The sequence below is a fragment of the Stegostoma tigrinum genome, chromosome 1 (assembly GCF_030684315.1).
Source record: "Stegostoma tigrinum isolate sSteTig4 chromosome 1, sSteTig4.hap1, whole genome shotgun sequence".
In the NCBI taxonomy this organism is placed as follows: Eukaryota; Metazoa; Chordata; class Chondrichthyes; order Orectolobiformes; family Stegostomatidae; genus Stegostoma; species Stegostoma tigrinum.
Genome location: NC_081354.1, coordinates 73,686,015 through 73,705,668, shown reverse-complemented (window position 1 = coordinate 73,705,668; position 19,654 = coordinate 73,686,015). Strand labels below are relative to the sequence as shown.

Here is a 19,654-nt window from a genome sequence, read left to right as displayed (position 1 = left end):
TCTGTGTGTGTAGCCAAGGAAAAAAAAATTGTTCCTTGTTGCTTTTCTTTTAGAGAGGAGAAATCAGTAATTTCCAATATCTCATGCATCTGAACACATTAGCAGGCAGATCCTATAATGACTTGATGCAGTATCCAGTGTTCCCATGGATTCTTGCAGACTACGATTCTGAGGTATGAAGACTTCTGAAATCAATATTCTATGAAGGAAAATTAGTTTACACCTTATTGAATTTTACTAAAAATAATTATTAACTACATCATGGCTTTGGTTTCATTTTGCAAATGTGGACTTTTCCAATACAGCCCATTGTTAGTTCAGTTTGATAGTGCTGAGTTGCTTTCTTAATCGCTTCAAAGATAATTATGAGTCATTGGTGGATCATTTTCATTCCATGTTATTTTTATTCCTTTCATAGTTTTGTCCAAAGCTCTTGAACCCCTACCAAATGTCTCCAGCTTTACCCCTCATTCCTCATTTTGCACTGCTCGTTTGAACCCGTTAATCTTCAACAAACAATTGACCATCTGTTTTAATATCTACTTATGTGGCTGAGTTGATTTTTCTTATAACACACCTACAAAGCACCTTAGAATATCTTACTATGGAAAAGTCTATAAAAATTCAAGCTATTGCTGTAATGGACTAGTTGGCATTTTTACAAAAATTCAGTAGGTCTTTTTTGATACCAGATTTTTACTATTACTATTCTCAAAATGCCCTTGGGGTTAAGTAGTTCTTCACAATCACCACGAAGCCCTTGCAATATTGGGAATATTTAGAAATGTGTCCTAACTTCCCAAGGCTGAGCATTTCATGTCTGTTAAGGGATATTTTTAAATACAGGCCTGACTGTTGTTAGATCCTGTTTCACATGCAAAGAGATTTAGAGATTGAAGTGTAACAGAAGATTGAACTAATGATTATTGATGTATTTTAAACCTTATTAAAATAATTCCTTTCTCATTTGACCCACCAAAGCGATACTTAATTTTTTTATTCACTAAAAATTCAAAAGGATGTGCTTTGAGTAGTCCTTTTTCTTAAATAGGAACTCGATCTTACAAATCCTAAAACATTTCGGAACCTGGCTAAACCAATGGGGGCTCAGACTGATGAGAGATTAGCTCAGTATAAGAAACGCTACAAGGACTGGGAAGATCCAAATGGTAAAGTTATTTATAGAGATGGAAGTATAATTCTGTTTGCATGCTGTGTGAGCCATCTCTTTTTGTTGTGGTTTTTCTGATTAATGCCGCTCAATTTTTCATGTAACAGTCACCTTAATGTTTTGATATAAGGGGAAAGAAAAGTTAAATTGGATGAAATAATTCTTTAACTGGAATACTATAGAACATTGTTTAAGTGGATATTTAATTTTTCCTACGATAGTGAATTTTGCTTTGGAAAAAAGTTATGTTGTTTTGAATTTAATCATGGATAATATTTGTTCTGATTTTGAATCCTAGGTGAAACTCCAGCATATCATTATGGAACACACTACTCTTCTGCCATGATTGTAGCTTCTTATTTAGTGAGAATGGAGCCATTCACTCAAATATTTCTCCGACTCCAGGTAACTAACATGCACTTCAATTATTCAATTTATGATTACTTTACCACCACCTTAAGATTAATGCGTCTAGTCTTAAATTCAAAGATAACACAGTGTGGAGTTGGAGGAACACAGCAGGCCAAGGCAGCATCAGAGGACAAGGAAAGTTGATATTTTGGGTTGGGTCCCTTCTTCAGAAATGGGGAGGGGGAAAGAAACTCTCAAATCAATAGAGAAAGGAGGGGTGGGGCTGGGGAAGGTAGGCAGGATAGTAATAGTTGAGTACAGGTAGGCAGTGGTGGGGATTGGTCAGTGAGGTGGGACAGGCAGTTTGGAGTGGCCAAGGGAGTCACAGAGAGAGTGGTCCCTACAAAAAGCAGATGGGGTGGGGAGGGAAATATATCTTTGGTTGTGGGATCGGATTGTAAATGGCAGAATTGGGAGCAGGGGATCACATTCTTTCAGGAAGTTGGGTGAGAGGAGGTGTAGTCTAAGTAGCTGTGGGAGTTGATGAGCTTGAAATAATAGATGTTGGTTTCAAGGCGGTCACTCGAGATGGAGACAGACCCCCAGGAAGGGGAGGGAGGTATCCGACATGGTCCAGGTGAATTTGAGTTTAGTGTGAAAGGTGTTAGTAAAGTTGATGAACTGTTCAAGCTCCTCTTGGGAGTAGAAAGCAGCGCCAATTGTCAGCAATGTAGCAGAGGAAGAGGTGAGGGATAGTGTCAAGAAAGTAGCGGAAGATGGACTATTCCATGTATCCTGCAAAGAGGCAGGCATAGCTTGGGCCCACGTGGGTTCCTGTGGCCACCCCTTAGTCTGCAGGAAGTGGGAGGAGTTAAAGGAGAAATTGTTCAAGGTAGGGACAAGATTGGTTAGGCAGATAAGCATGTTGGTAGAGGGGTACTTGTCGGGCCTGCAGGAGAGGAAGATGTGGAAGGCTTTTAGGCCAGCCGTGTGGAGGATACAAGGGAATGCGATCCGCTCCTCCCAATTCCTCCATCTCCGCCGTGTCTGTTCCCAAGATGGGGTGTTCCATTCCCTCGCATCCCAGGTGTCCTCAATTTCACGGACCACAACTTCTCTCTTTCAGTGTGTGAAAACGCCCTGGACCGCATCTCTTGCGTTTCCCACACCTCTGCCCTCAAAGAAACAAAGACAGAATCCCCCTTATCCCCCTTATCCTCTCACATCACACCACTAACATCCAGATCCAATGCATCATACTCCACCATTTCCACCACCTACAATGTGACCCCACGACCAAAGAAATATTTCCCTCTCCACCCCTACTTGCCTTTCATAAAGACTGTTGTCTTCACGACTCCCTTGTCTGCTCCACCGTCCCCGCTAGCCCCACTGCACACGGCACCTTCTCCTGCAACCACAGGAAGTGTTACACCTGCCCCTAGACCTCCCCCCTCATCTCCATTCAAGACACCAAACAAACCTACCACATTAGACATACACAGCCGTCAACATGATCTGTTGCATCCACTGCTCCCGAGGTGTCCTCCTGTACATCAGTGAGACTAAGCAGAGACTTGGAGACCATTTTGTATAGCACCTGCACTTTGTTCACGACAAATGACAATACCTTCCAGTCGCAAATCATTTCAACTCCCCTTCCCACTCCCTGGGTGACATGTCCATTCTCTGCCTCCTTCAATGTCACAGTGACGCCACCGTCAAAGTGGAGGAGCAGCACGTTATATTCCACCTTGGGAGCCTACAGCCCAATGCCCTAAACATGGATTTTACAAATTTCAAAATCTCCCAACCCTGTCTCCTTGACCTGACACAACCTGTCCGTCTTCTCTCCCACCTATCTGCCTGCACCCATCTCACTGACCAATCCCCGCCACTGCCTACCTGCACTCACCTATCACCATCCCATCTACCTTACCCATCCTCACCCCCACCCCATCTCTCTCTTTATTTCTGAGCTCCCTTCCCCCTCCCCATTTCTGAAGAAGGGTCCCAACCCAAAGCGACAACTTTCCTGCTCCTCTGCCACCTGGCCTGTTGTGTTCTTCCAGCGCCACACTGTGTTATCTCTGACTCCAGCATCTGCAGTTCTCACTATCTCTTAAATTCAAAGATTGTAGTATTTTCTCATTGCTGCGTTTTTATCATGTTATTTGTTTGTGTCATTCTCCTTTCACAGGGTGGCCATTTCGATCTTGCTGACCGAATGTTTCACAGTGTACGAGAGGCTTGGTACTCTGCATCCAAACATAATATGGCTGATGTAAAAGAACTCATCCCAGAATTCTTCTATCTTCCAGAATTCCTCATAAACTCCAACAACTTTGATCTAGGTATGGTGTGCTTGCGAGCGTAGAAATTGTATAAAAAGCACACTGTCCCACACTATCAACAACAAGCTACACTTGAAGGGATCGAGCAGTCAAAATAAGGCTGCAATATCATACATCCAGTTCCCCAACCTGTAGTTTGTGTGAATAATCTGCCTAACAAGAAACATAAGTTTATGTGGTATAATATTGAATTTTGTCACAGCATCTTTTTAAAATTTACATTTATATATGGCCTTTCACACCCAAAAGAGCTCTGCTGCCAATTACTTATTTTTGAAATGTGGTCACTTCTGCACTGGAGGCATATAGAATCACAGATTTTACAGTGCCGAAGGAGGCCATTCAACTCACGATGACTGTACTGTCTCCTTCAAGAGCTATCCAGCTCGTCCCACTCTGCAGTCCTATCTTCTTAGCACTTTAACTTCATCACTTCCAAAATGTGACCACCAATTTTCATTTGGCAAGACGATACTGTTAATGTAATTTATTTTATTGCTGTTGGTTAAGTAATAAGTATAGTCAAGGATTTTTTGTGAAATGGTGAATTGGAATACCTTCCACCCATGAGACTGAAACAGTCAGGCCTAGACTTTAATGTCTCACCTAAAATTCCGCCATATCCTTAGATATTGAGTTTTTCTGAGTTGAAAAGTTATCTTTATGTTTGAATGTAGGTTTGTTCATCCACAGAAGCACTCAAGTACCAAAAAAAATTTAACCTAGATGTCTGTAGGGATATTTTTCTCTCACGTTGGCAGATTTTCTGAGCTGAGAACTTTTTCCGAACACGATTTGCACCCCCTCATTGTCATCCAGGGATTCCCAAATGCAAGTATCTCTGGTGTTCAGACTAATCTGTTTCACTCGCCTTCGTACAGCTTCCTAGTAGGCATATTAATGATATGCAGTTGTGCCTATTCGTGCTGTGAGACGTCAGAGCAAGTGTCTTGGCCACAGAGGTTCTAAGGAATGCCTTTACAAGAGGACAGTCAGAGAGAAAGGCAGAGAGGTTTAGAAAGGTAATTCCAGTACTTAAGGTTCAGGTAGCAGAGGCATGTCTGCCAGCCATGAAGCAGTTAAGATCACGTGTGCTCAAGAAGCCAGAATTAGAAGAGCTCATGTATCTAGCAGGATTGTTGGGGCTGGAGGTGGTGACAGAGATGGGGAAGTACAGGGCAATGGGGGATTAAAATATGATCTCTCTTTTTTAAAAGTAATATTTTAACAATGGCCCAATGTGGACCAGAAAGCATATGGGTGAAGAGGATTTATTGGGCGCTTGGAAACAAAGTTTTGAATGATCTCAAGTTATAGATTTGAACATCTACACTTTGGTGCCATTGCAGCAGTGGAAACACGATGATGAGGGATTCAAACATGTAAGTCTGAGAAAAGTTTCCTCAAATTTGAGAAGTGACACAATCCTTAAGGATTTTGAAGAAGAATGAGAGTTGTAGATTGGATGATAATTTACAAGAGTAGAGGAAACAGGTTGGTATTTGAGGATTGCATTGATACAGATGAGAAAGAAAATTACTAATTTGGGAGCCAGGAATGGAAGTTGGATAACAATTGTTTAATGGGCACAAGTTAGACAGCAGGAAGTGAATCTCAGGAATGGGGTGATCTTGGAGAGAATGAGAAAAGGTGAGGGGGGGAGAAAAGAAGCATGGAAAAGATGCAAGTTCTGGGCTAGTGCAGAAACTTGAGAGGAGGTTTAACTTGGTGGGTGAGGAGAAAAGGCAGTGGCAAAATAACTGGATCAACCAATTCATGAGCTGCTCGCTTGTTGGAGCTGAATGAGGGAATGAGAAAGCAAAGAATTTCAGACAGTTTGCAGAAAAGGATGCCAGAGTTACGTTAGTGCTCCAGGTGGTCCTGGAACAGTGAACACTTTTTGCAGGTGAGAATAGGGCCTAACAGTGTATTGTGGTATTGTGGGTCTGTTTGCTTGAAGTTAGGGAAAACAAAACAGTAGAATGTGCTGTAAATGAAAGGCCTTACATAAACCAGTTTGCAGAAATTAAGCCATGTACCCTGGCACCCAGTTTACTATGATGCCTCAGCTATGCACATATGTAATGAATATGTTCAAGCTTACTGCTGACTGAGGAGATGGAGCAGAATGGAGATAGTTCAGGTCATCAATCCATGATAATGGGAACTGCAGATGCTGGAGAATCCAAGATAATAAAATGTGAGGCTGGATGAACGCATGAATTACAGGCAGCAACTAGCAACTCTTCCCCTCTCCCCTCACTCATACATGAATGTTTGCGTGAATGCATGCACGCACACACGCTGCTTTGTATGCACAGTGAAGTTATAGTTGTCATCTTTAACAAGGGAGTGGAAAGTTAGCCAGAGATCTGTGGCGATATGAAGTGACTCTGTATGAACTTTGTCACGTGCATTTCTGATACTTTGCAAAACAATCAGCTAAATTTGGATAATTCAAGGAATCTGTAAGACAGGATATAGGTTGTACAAAGTAGATCACATAGCCATGTCGTGGAATCCATCAGCTTTGGGATGGTTATGTTTGGAAATGAGTTTAGACTTCTCGCACAAAAAGCACATTCCATAATTTTGAAGTTCATGTGCTTAAGTAAAATCATCCTTCACGTGGATTGGTATTGATATTTAGTGCAAACACTATTTGTATTTCACTTCTGTCAGAGCAGATGTTTAAGCATGATTCCACAATTTGATATCCTGAATGAGAAGCACTGGCTGACGTTACCATGGAGGACCTCCCTCCTCAATGTCTCCCCTCACCTGAGACATGGTAACCCTCAGGTTAAACCGCCACTAGTTGTGTGTCTTACTCATGTGATAACAGCCTATGGTCTGGTAAACTATATCAACTCACTTTTTCCCTTTTACACAGGAAAAAGACCCATTAATCCAACTCTGGCTGCCAACCAGTTATCTATCCATGTCAGTGCATGGACCCCAATACCATACACTTCAGTTTTATATGCTTCTCAAAAAACTTCATTAGATTTGTCAAACGTGACATTGTTTTTATAAATTCATGCTGAATCTGTCTAATCCTGTCACTGTGCTTTGCTAGTAAATCTTTTAAAATTAACTCTAGTACTCTCCACGACCATTTCCTTCATTACCCTGCAATGTAACCTATCAAGCCCTGGTTTTTAATTCTGTCAATTTCCCCAACACCATTTCTCTACTAACACTGACTTCCTTTTTTTCCTAGCTGTCACTAGACCCTATATACGTCAGTATTTTTAAGATCTTATATGCATCCTCTTTTGTGATGATAGACAAAATATATATTTAATTGGTCTGCCATTTCTTTGTTCCACATTATAACTTGTCCTGTTTCTGATTATAAGGAACCTACATTTGTCTTAACTAATTTTTCTTTCTTTATATACCTTAGAAGCTTTCACATTCACTTGCATATTCCCTACAAACTTACTCTCATATTCTGTTTCCCCCTCTTAATCGATCCTTTTGTCCTCCTTTGCTGAAATCTGAACTGCTGTCATGCCTCAGGTCTGCTTTTTTATTGTTTGGCTAATTGCTATGGCCCTTCCTCAGATCTTATGTTATCCGTAATTACCCTTGTTAACTATGCACAAGCCATCTTTCCCATTTTAATTTTGTGCCCAACAGGAACGAACAATTATTGCAGTTCCTCAATGCACGCTTTACGTGTTTGCCGTTTCATATCCATTGTCATCCCTTTAATGTTCCCCAATTTATCATAGCCAGCTCACACTTCATCGTTTCCTTTATTTAGATTCAAGACCCTTGTCTCAAAATCAACTACGTCAATCTTCATCTTAATGAATATTTCTATCATATTATGATCACTGTTCCCTAATGAGCCAGGCACAACTGGATTGCCAGTTATTCCTTTCTGATTACACAATATCTAATCTAGGATAGCTTGTTCTATAATTAGTTCCTCAACAAAACCGTCTCATACATACTTTAGAAATCCCTCCTTTACAGTATTCTTGCTGTTTTGATTTCCTCAATCTCTACGCAGAGTAAAGTAACCCATAATTACAGCTGTACCTTTATTGCTTGTATCTCTAATTTTCTACTTAATATCTTCTCCAAAATTACCCCTGCAGTTTGGGGATTCAAGTACAATCCTCACTATTGTTTCTGTCACCTACTGTTTCTAAGGTGCACTCATACAGATTCCACTTCATTGTCCTTATATCCTTCCTCACTGTTGTGCTAATTTACTCTTACTCTTTAATCAGCAATTGCACCTCCTTTTCCTCCTCTTCCCTTCTGAGGAGGAGTTACTGAACCCTAAACATTAACTATGATTTCTTACTAAAGATGCTGCCAGACCTGCTGAAATATTCCAGCAATTTCTGTTTATGTTCCTTCTCCTTTGTTTATGGTTCTGTGTCTTGATAAACATATTAGCTGTAAAATCGGACATGCTCCTTCATAATGTTTAAAAAAGATCAATTTTTTATCTTCCATATATGTCTAGGTTATAAGCAGAATGGCATAAAATTGGGAGATGTGTTATTGCCACCATGGGCCAAAGGGGACCCAAGAGAATTCATCAGGGTTCATCGTAAGGTAATATCGGCAACAGTATTAACTCTTTGATATTGTGTTATTTATTACTTAGCGCTATGATTCTTGAGTGGACAATATTGTGTTCATTTTAAATACTTGAACTTCTGAACTGAGGATGCTGTATACTCTATTTTAGACAACGTTGATCAAACTTGTATGTTATGCTTGTGTTATTACAGTAAACTGAATATTTAAATGGCAGTAATCACTACATTTTGTAGTATTGGCTTTCCATTCTCAATTCTGATTTAGCAAGATATCTACACATCTGGAGGTTCCCTTCATCTTTGGAATACCAAGCAAAATCCCATCTGTTAGTGGATTGTAAGATCTTCCTGGGCCCTCAGGGAAGGTGATAATGCAGTCATAATGTCACTAGACCAATAACTCAAAGGCTCAGGTTAATCTCTGGGCATTAGTTCAAATCTCATATTGTTAATTGGTGGATTCAAATTCAATTTATAAAACCTGTAATATAAAAATTAGTCTCCATAATGGTGACCATTAAACTTTCATTAAATGTCATACGAGCCCATTTGTTTACTAATGTCCTTTAGGAAAGAAAATTTGCCAACCTGCATGTGACTCCAGATCGACAGCTCTGCGTTTGTCTCATAACTATGCTCTGAAATGATCTAGCAAGCCATTCAGTTCAAGGGCAGGTATGGATGGGCACATTACTGGTCTTTGCAGCGATGCCCAAATCCTGTCAAAGTATACAGAAGATATTACTTTCTGTTTCTTAATCAAATCTGGTAGAACTGTCTCTGCAGTCTAGTAGCTTTGTCATAATATTTAAGCTGGGCTAACAAATGTAAATTCTCATCCAATAGATAACTCGTTTATCTTGCATTGAATGGTGCCCCTGTTGGTGTTGGCAATATTGACATGCAGGATTATGTAGGCTATTGGTATTCTTGCTGGTATTCCAAGTTTATACACACTTGGAACAATTGTACAATACAATATCATCATATTTTTGTGCTTTGAATATAGCAATTGTCTTTACTATTAAGTAAAAGGTTTCCGTTCTCTTCAATAAGCAGTCAGATACAGATATTTTAGAGACACTGGGTTTTTATCATCTAATATCACCAGTTGCTCTTAATGCTGTGATTTTCATTCATGTCTTGTTTCAGGCATTGGAATGTGACTATGTCAGTTCACACTTACATGAATGGATCGACTTGATTTTCGGTTACAAGCAGCAAGGTGCACCTGCGGTAGAAGCAGTCAATGTCTTCCATCATCTGTTTTATGAAGGGCAGGTGGACATTTATAATATCAATGATCCACTGAAGGAAACTGCAACTATTGGCTTCATCAATAATTTTGGACAAATACCCAAACAGGTATGTAACAGTGCATTGCGCACAACACAGCAATGGTTTTCGCTATTTCCAGGCTAGATCATTCCAACACTGACAGCCAGTCATCCATCTTCCACACTCTGAGCTTAAGTTAATCTAAAACTGAGATGTCAATATCCTAACTTGCATCCAATCTAGTACCACCATTTGCACTCATTGACTTACATTAGGATCCTGCCTCTCAACATTTAATTTTAAAATTCTGGTCCTTGAGTTCAGTTCCCTTTTCGACTTTATATTCTCTACCTTTGTACCCTCCAATACGCCTAATGAGTTCTGCCGCCTTTCAATTCGCATGCATCTTCTACTTCCTTCATGCCATCAATGATGACCATGCTTTCAATTATCTACATCAAAAGCTGTTGGAATTTCCAAGACTAGATGTCTCCACATTTGCACTTCTCTTTAAAGATTCTCCATAAAACATACGCCCTTGATCAAGCTGTTATTCGCCCTGTTCTAATGTCAATTGGCTCAAATTTATGATTTATTAAATTGACTTACCTTTGAATTGCTTTGGTTATTTTTCCAATGCAGAGTCATAAATACAGAACTTTTGCTTTGCTTTGGTTTTACACCAAGATTAGCTACAAACATATACACACCTTATTAAATAAGAGTTGTTTCCTTTGAAATGGAGGCTGTTTTCCTGAACTCAGCTGTACATGAATTCTGTACTCATCTCACAACTGCCAAGGTATGCTGAATCACACTGAGGTCAAGGGCTTCCAGTAGGAGAATTCAGCCCTTTGGTATAACCCCAAAAACCAAGCATGTCTACCAGTATGATTTTTGGTTTACAATTATTCTTGAATCTGTGAGAATTATGTAAATTCAGACAAGTAGCCAGTGAATAACGTTGGGTTGGATCGATATATGAAGACAACCTAAAAAAGAGGATAAGACTGATTTGTAATTATTACAAATAAACACAAGGTAGTTATCCCTGTACTTCTAGTCACAAACAGTTAGGGAGAAGATAGTAACTAAGAATATGTAATCTGTATATCTGTGGAGAATTGTTTTTTGGTTGGATCCAAGCTCTTCTATTACTGTGTGAAGAAGGAACAATAAATGATCAACTTTCTAATTTAAACTCTGCTGGTTAATTTATTATTTGTTCTAATGACACTAAACAAAAAATCTGATATATTTGGCTGCTTTTATGAAGAGAGAAATTCCAATAATTTTAAAATTATTATGGATGTTTTTATGTTCCATAATCATTCTAAAAGCTTTCCTCCTCCTCAATGTGCACACTGTCAAAGTTGTACACATGGAAAGTCTCCTTACAGTACCTACTACAGTCAGAACAATCTGCAATGAGAAAGTTAAAAAAGCAGAATATTGCAGTAATGCAATTAAATGTGGTTTAACATGCTTAAACACATTTCTGTTCATTTCTTGCAGCTATTTAAAAAACCTCATCCACCAAAACGAACGCGTAGCCGGAATAATGGGGAACCATCTGGTGTACCACCCTCTCTGAGCTGTACCACTGACAAGATCTTCTTTCATCATTTGGATAATCTCCGACCATCTTTGGCACCTGTTAAAGGTGACTCCTTAAAATCTCCACATGTTTCATGAGAATTATCTGATTAAAAATAGCTCATAATTGTTTCTATATCAAAGAAAACTTCTAATTTAATTGGATTTAAAAATGATCACCTTTTTTGTTAGTATTCCTACCTCGATTTAAAAATTATCCAGAATCTAGCTATTTATGTTGCCTTTTTCAGCAACTGATTATATTACAAGAGAATGGGTCTGTCATTGTCCTTTATTTAATTCCCAAATTACTTTGAAATTCCCAAGCCCAACTGCATTTGTGTGATGATTTTGTTTTATTGTAAGTGCCTGTGATAGCTCCAAGTGCATATATGAATCTGAATTGAGAGCGCCTAAACTTGACAACATATAGGACCCTTAAACCAGTAGATGGGGACTTTTCACAGAATACGACTCTCGAGTTAAATGTATATCAAACTTACCATTGATTTTGTGCTACTTATTAGATCATGAAGGAATTGTGAAATACAATGCTTACAATTAATTAAAACTATACAGTATACAAGTGTTCTACATGGCATAAATTTTGAGCTCCAGCTGAAAGTTCAATGCTGTGTCTTTGTGTGAATTGTGTAAAGTATGCCTTTGTTCATGCATTTATGTGCTATACAACTTTCCCTTCTGTCTGTGCAGTGCCAAACGTGGATAGATTATACTGACATTGGAAGGGGTTCTTTTCGGCTTAATGAGGTTTATTTTTCTTTCAACAGAACTGAAAGAACCAGTGGGACAGATCATTTTTACAGATAAAGGTGTTCTAGCAGTAGAACAAAACAAAGTGCTAATTCCTCCCAATTGGAACAAGACATTTGCTTGGGGATATGCAGATCTCAGTTGCAGAGTTGCAAATTATGAATCTGACAAGGTGTGTAACTGGATCTTTATTATAAACAGCTGTCTTCCCATAGGATATGGTGGGGGGGAGAAAGGTAGAGTTGGAGAAAACTTGTGTGAAATGGGTTATTCTCTTTCAAGTATTTTTGGCTTTGTTATTAATTTCAATTTGGGTGAATTCTTTAAAGGAAAGATTGTTCTTAAGTTTTTGTGCATATTTCTGAATTTTGAAATTATAGAAGACCCTAATCTATATATCCTTGGCCTTTTTAGACTTTTCCAGTAAAGCTCTATGTTACCTTGAGGAACATCATCTCATTTTAATTGCACACTTTTCAACATCTGGACTCAACATTGACTTCAATAAGTTCAAAACTAAAATTATGGCCATATTCTTTGGATTGTTGCTGTAGAAGATGACTTTCCTTTTGTAATTTACCCCTCCTCTAGACCCACTTTTTCAATTATTGCCATCTCCTTCTTTTTCATTTCATCACTCCTCTCATTGAACCGATCTTCTGTCTTTTCTCAGACCTTCCTGTTCGCTCTTCCCTTCCTTCCCACTTGCCCTGCTGCTATACTTGCATATGACCTGTTAAATCTCAATTCTAACAAAAAAGCAAAAAAAAAACCAGACACCTGAACTCTGCTTCAATTTCCACTAATGCTGCAACACATTTTGAGTATTTATTTCTATTCTTATTTCAGATTTCCAGCATGTATAGCACTGTTTTTCCTAATACTTTATTTTCTTCCTTGTAGCCAACGATATCAATCAGAACTGTTGTTTTCCTTTGGGACCCAGAAGTGTAAAGTTTCTTGAGATTATTTGTTATGGTCATTTCTCCCTGCACCACTAGCACGTTGCTTTCATGTTATTAAAATAATGTAAAACAAATCGTATAAAATGTGTTGCCCAAAGAAGAAAAATGTAATTACATAGCACCTTTCATGAGCTCTGTCCTAAATCGGTCCTCAACTAGTGAAGTGCTTTTGATGTATATTCATGTTTGCAAAGCAGGCAAGTGTTGCAGCCAATTTGTGTACAACAAAATTCAACAATCAGTACCGAAGTAACTGGTATGTTAATGTGATATGTGTGTGAAAAATAAAAGCTGGACAGTGCAATGAGAGAACTCATCTACTCCTCCTAAGAAGTGTCATGACTATTCCAGAGTGGCAGACAAACCCTCAGTTTAATGTCTCATCTTCTGGACTGCATCTATGCAGCATTCCATTCGTACAGCACTTGTGTATCAGCATAGGTTAAGTTTTAAAATTCTGGGTAGACCGAACTAAGGGCATCTCCTGTTCCGTGCATGCCAGGAGATTTTTTTTTAAAACACTTAAAACCTTCATATTTTAATTTGAGACTCCATAGAAGTGTTTATAACACAGTGTTGTTTTTCACTGTTGTATAATTCCTATTTTCCTTCTAGGCTTTGATAGTATATGAATGCCTGAGTGACTGGGGACAAATCTTATGCGCAATTTGTCCCAACCCTAAGTTAGTTGTTACTGGAGGAACAAGTACTACGATCTGTGTTTGGGAGATGGGTACCTCCAAGGAAAAAGCTAAAACACTGACCCTTAAACAGGTAATTCAGTCAATATAGTATTGTATGTTTTGGTCTTAGAAAAACTCAAGTAATTACGCTCAATCCTGTGGAGATTTTGTTCTTTGAAGTCCTGTGTCAACGTGTTAAAGTTATGAATTATGTAATGAAAATTCTCTTCAAGCATGTTCTTCCTCAGTAAACAGGTTGTTTTTGGTAATAAAGTGTGAAGCTGGATGAACACAGCAGGCGCAGCAGCGTCTCAGGAGCACAAAAGCTGACGTTTCGGGCCTAGACCCTTCATCAGAGAGGGGGATGGGGTGAGGGTTCTGGAATAAATAGGGAGCGAGGGGGAGGTGGACCAAAGATGGAGAGAAAAGAAGATAGGTGGAGAGGAGAGTATAGGTGAGGAGGTAGGGAAGGGGATAGGTCAGTCCAGGGAAGACGGACAGGTCAAGGAGGTGGGGTACGCTCTTTGGACACATCATGTGATGGTTTCTTTTAGTTAATATTGGTTAGATAATTCTAAACTATCAACTGCTCACTGGGAACAGAAAGTAAAAGTGAGCCCTAAAAAGGGGTAGTTGACCATTGACCCCACACTTGTGCTACTGATGCAATAAGTAGGAAATCTTTGCCTTGTGTGTCTCAGATCTTCGTGCTCCATATGTAAGAAAGGTTTGTGGAGACCTTACAAATCAAGGTTTCATGAATAGTATTGAATAGGGTTTCCTTTATAAATGAATAAAAAGATTGTCATCTTGGTCATTTCTTGAAATTGTGATTGCATCAATTTTATTTCCATTCATTTGAAAATGCCTTTCAGAAATTTGATTTAAACTGGTCAATCTCTCCTGTTGTTGTACATGGAGAACTAAAACCATTTGGCCTTAAAAAGGAAGTCTGATGAAGAATAGATATAATTGTACCAAAGCATGCAGATGTAACTTTGTCCTTAATATGTCATTTGCTTTTAAGTTATATTTGAACACTGGCCCAATTAGTTTGCAATAATTTACATCATGTTGAAAACAAAATCATTGACTGGTTTTCAACATAGTAAATCTTTTACATCAGCGTATGCTGAAGAGTTGCAAAACTGCCATGCCACTTGTGACTGTTGGCTGTGTACAAGTATAATTACAATGTGATAATTTTGCTTAGATATTTTAAACTATAAATTTGGATGTGAAACATTTTATTGAAAATGATGTATGTGTAAGTAAAATTTTCATTGTATTGCTTGATAATCTCATTGTAATAGACTCAAGGAGTTAAAATGGTTAGTTGAAACCAGATACAGTATTCTGGTAAAGTGGGTTAAAGAATGAGGATTAATTAAACCGAGCTACACAGATGCAAATGAGTACTTGCTTTAAATTTATGCATTCAGAAGTTAATTTTGTATTTTCATCATATATTTCTGTTTAAATTTTTGAAAACTACCAAAATGAATTGTAATGCAAACCTTTCGACCACTTTTGACAGTACACTCTTACAGTGTAACAAGTTTACACAAACTTGTTAAAAACTGGCAGTGAACACAGCAAGTTATAATGACATAGGTTTTTGATAAGTATGTGCAAATAAGATTGTTAACATAAGTTTGCATAATAGCTGTGGCCATTAAGATTTGTGGCTGCAGAAGTTGGCACAAAAGTTGACAAACATGTCAGTGGAAAGTAAAGTTCTGTGCACAGTACATGTTTTATATACGTAAGTAATAAATAATCATTTGATAGTACAGAACTCGAATGTAAGTGAGAATAGATACATTTTGTTGAAGCTTTTCATCTGCATTCGTCAGGAGATTTTACATGAATAGCAATTCAAAGGGAAAACCAGTGTATATAACTGTATGACAGGAGCATGCTTACTGTTTGGCAAATGGACTCTGGTAGCATTATTCCCATGGAGATACATGCTCATCAGTGCTGATTGATGTTTAAAGGACAAATTTAAATTTTAAATCAAGCTGATTGACTCCAGTTGGTCAGAGCATTAAACTGAGAAGTGAACGAGCAAATGGTTGTCTCCGATTTTTGTTGAGCTGAAAGAGGCACAGTGAGTATACGTGAGATAATGGGAACTGCACATGCTGGAGAATCCAAGATAACAAAGTGTGGAGCTGGATGGACACAGCAGGCCAGGCAGCATCTTAGGAGCACAGAAGCTGATGTTTCGGGCCTAGACCTAGTGGGTGTATGTGTTATTTCTGCCTTCAAAGAATGTGTGATGATAGGCATAGATTCCAGTACACACAAGTGTGCCACACTGCAAATTGTCAGCATAATTCCTCGCATACACAGGATTATCCAAACATCCATTTGCTTGCATGGATTATGTTGAGGTTGTCATCACGAACATCACAAGGTACCAGATTTCCTGCAACTCATGAAGGGCAGCAGCAGTCTGTGAATAACGAATTCCAGCAGTAGCAATAAAGTCACCAAAGGAGAACTTCCTCTTTACACCCACTCACTCCTATGGATGCTTTTAATGTTAGAGTTTAGCACTTGGTTCAGGCTTTAGCCCTGCCCTGTCTTTAACTTAATAATGGCAGAAAAATAATAACACTTCAATTAATGGAGTTGAGATAAGATACCCAGATTTTGAATCATCTGTGTAACAAATAGATTTAACAACTGTGTGTAGTAGAGAGAGTTTTACTCATTCAAAAATGCATCTTTTAGATGTCACAATCATATTGCGTTCAGGAAAGAAGTTAAATGCCCCGACAGTGATGCTAACTCAGTTTTGGGCAGAAGTACATTAGAAAATTAAATCCACCAAAAAGCATATAACTAACTTCTGTACAGGAATCTATGGGATAAGAGAGTTCAGAAGCAGATTGAAACCTTGCCATAGAGCTGTTATCCTCTGCCCTTCCATCACAGAAATTGACTTGAGCATTTCAAAAAAAAAATTTGCTTCTCTGCCGGGTGTCTGGAGGAGTGCTAACAACCTGAAATTTTGCTGTTTCTTTCTGCAAATCTGGCCTTGCTGCTGAGTATTTCCAGCATTTTTCACCACTTTAATTTTGAATTTCTAGCATTGGTAGTATTTTGTTTTTGTTATGAGTCTTTAAAATTTAGTTGTAATAAGTTTATACTATCAATAATGTCTTATTTTGCTCTCTTTCAGGCACTCCATGGGCACACTGATGCAGTCACTTGCTTGACTACTTCATCAGCCTATCATATAATTGTCAGTGGGTCACGAGATCGAACATGTATCATTTGGGATTTGAATAAACTATCTTTTGTCACACAACTGCGAGGCCACAGAGCACCAGTGTCTGCTTTATGTATTAATGAATTAACAGTAAGTACGGGATTTCATCCCAACCACCTGCGAGTTATGGTTGATAGAAAGCAGTGACAAGATTAATGTAAATATGCTGCCTCAGTGCAATGTTTTCTGCTTTTCAAATTATACCTGAAATATTCAAGAAAGCAACTGGGATGCTATCCGTCCATACAAGAGGAATTGGACATAAAAGTAAGGATAGTCTTCAGTTATACAAGGCATGGTGAGACCACTTCTCAAATACTGTATGTAGTTTTGGTCTCCTTACCGAAGGAAGAATGAAATTACATTGGAAGCATTTGAGATTTATAAGATTAATATTTGGAACAAGTGGGTTAGCTTAAAAGGATAGGTTGGACAGTTTAAACTCTAGCTGAAATAAGTTTAGATGACTGAGAGGTAACTTAATTGAAGTGTATAAAATGGCTTTGACAAAGTGGACTCGGAAAGAATGCTGCTTCTTGTGGGTCAATCCAGACCTACGGAGCATTGTTTCAACATTGACGTCACCTTTTGAGACAGAGATGAGGAAGCAGTATTTTGTCTGAGAATTATGCAAGTTTGGAACCCTGCCTCAGGCAATGTGAATATTTTTAAGACAGATGGGATAAGTTCTTGTTAGGCAGGGAATTGAGTGTTATCCAAGGTAGATCGAAATGTGGAATTCAGAACTTAAACAGTTCAGTCGTGATTTTAAAAGAATTTATTCACTCAAGGGATGAATGTGTCGCTGTCTGGACCAGTATTTATTGGTCACTCTTAATTGCCTAGAAGGCAGTTAACAGGCAACCACATTGCTGTTAGTCAATGGTGAAGCAGGTTCAGATGTCCTGCTTCTGCTTTGATTTTTGTTTGTTTTGGCGTTGGCAAAAGCAAAAATAATCTATAGCCTCTCAACATGCCTGAGATTCTTTTTGTAATTCCTATTCAAAACAGCATTACTCGTTTCAACTGAGATCCACTTATACTTCAAAATTTAGAGAGATTTCTACGTGAATGAAAGTTATTCATGATACATATCTAACAAAGCAAATCCATATGGTATTTCTTGGTATATGGCATTGTTGGTATTGCCAATATTTATTGTCCATTTCCATTTGCCTTTGAAAAGTTAATGTAATAGATGTTAATGGTAGCTTCAAACATTTGACCCTCTGCCATTACAATGGTTCAGTTTTATTTTCTAGTTTAAATTAAAAGCATTATAAAGTGTCTCTTCTTTTACTAAAATCTTGCTCATTTTACAAAATCTTCAATAGGGAGACATCGTCTCTTGTGCTGGAACGTATATTCATGTATGGAACATCAATGGAAACCCAGTGGTGAATGTGAATACGTTTACAGGACGCAGCCAGCAAATTTTTTGCTGCTGTGTATCTGAAATGAGCGAGTGGGACACACAGAATGTTATAGTCACTGGACATTCAGATGGTGTGGTCAGGGTAAGTAATGTGTTCTGTTGTCCTCCAGTCAGTAATCATTCAGCGTCCCTTGCTAGAGCATCTGGGGGTGGGGAGTGGAGGGGATGGATTAATTATATAGCTTTAGAATCGTGTACTACATAGAGTCATACAGCATAGAAACAGACCTTTCAGTCAACTTGTCTACACCAACCAGATATCCCCAATCTGACCTAGCTCCAGCATTTGGCCCATATCCCTCTTAAACCCTTACTATTCATATAACCATCCAGATATCTTCTAAATGTTGTAATTGTAGTTTGCCTCCACCACTTCCTCTGGCAGCTCACTCCAAACATGCACCACCCTCTCATGAAAACACTGCCTCTCAGATCCCTTTCAAATCTTTCCTGTCTCAACTTAAGCCTATGCTGTCTAGTTTTGAACTCCACCCTAGGAAAGAGGCTTTGATATGCTCATCACGATTTTCTAGTTTAAATTAAAAGCATTATAAAGTGTCTCTTCTTTTACTAAAATCTTGCTCATTTTACAAAATCTTCAATAGGGAGACATTGTCTCTTGTGCTGGAACATATATTCATGTATGGAACATCAATGGAAACCCAGTGGTGAATGTTATCTATGCTCATCATGATTTTATAAACCTGTATAAGACCACCTTTAGCCTCTGACACTCCAGGGCAAAAAAGGGGCCGCAGCCTATTTAGTTTCTTCCTATAACTCAAACCGTCCAGTATTGATATTTAATATTTATTTATCATTTTAGTGTCCATCTGATCCATAAGGTTAGTTGAATGCTACTTTTTAATGTTTGAAATAGCAGAATGTATAGAGGTAGAAAACTTGCTACAACTAGCCAAAACCCTTGTTTAGACCACACCTATATTCAGTTCTGGGCGTCTTAGCTTAGGAAGGATATATTAGCTTTATTTTGTGGGGGCGGATGGCAGGGGGGAAGAGGGGGGAATTGCTATTGTATGAGTGTAAGTGCTGTAGAATTTACCTGAGTATTACTCCAAAGATGAAATTATTAGCAATATCTAACATACTTCTAATGTAATAAAATTCAGAGGTGCTTCACAGGAACACTATAACCATTAAAATTAGACAATGAGCAAAATTAAAAGGATAGAGCG

At 38.5% G+C, this 19,654-nt stretch overlaps 1 protein-coding gene across 2 annotated transcripts in view; it reads left to right on the top strand.

Moving 5' to 3' along the window:
- Nucleotides 1-19,654, top strand: part of wdfy3 (WD repeat and FYVE domain containing 3) — a 381,322-nt gene that overhangs the window by 347,128 nt on the left and 14,540 nt on the right. For both annotated transcript variants that reach the window (XM_048527789.2, XM_048527782.2), the window contains 11 exons: nucleotides 54-173; nucleotides 1,052-1,169; nucleotides 1,470-1,576; nucleotides 3,723-3,876; nucleotides 8,366-8,457; nucleotides 9,597-9,809; nucleotides 11,238-11,385; nucleotides 12,110-12,264; nucleotides 13,673-13,831; nucleotides 16,934-17,113; nucleotides 18,358-18,540. In XM_048527789.2, the coding sequence (XP_048383746.1) occupies nucleotides 54-173; nucleotides 1,052-1,169; nucleotides 1,470-1,576; nucleotides 3,723-3,876; nucleotides 8,366-8,457; nucleotides 9,597-9,809; nucleotides 11,238-11,385; nucleotides 12,110-12,264; nucleotides 13,673-13,831; nucleotides 16,934-17,113; nucleotides 18,358-18,540 (1,629 nt within the window). The remainder of the gene's footprint in view (nucleotides 1-53; nucleotides 174-1,051; nucleotides 1,170-1,469; nucleotides 1,577-3,722; nucleotides 3,877-8,365; nucleotides 8,458-9,596; nucleotides 9,810-11,237; nucleotides 11,386-12,109; nucleotides 12,265-13,672; nucleotides 13,832-16,933; nucleotides 17,114-18,357; nucleotides 18,541-19,654) is intronic.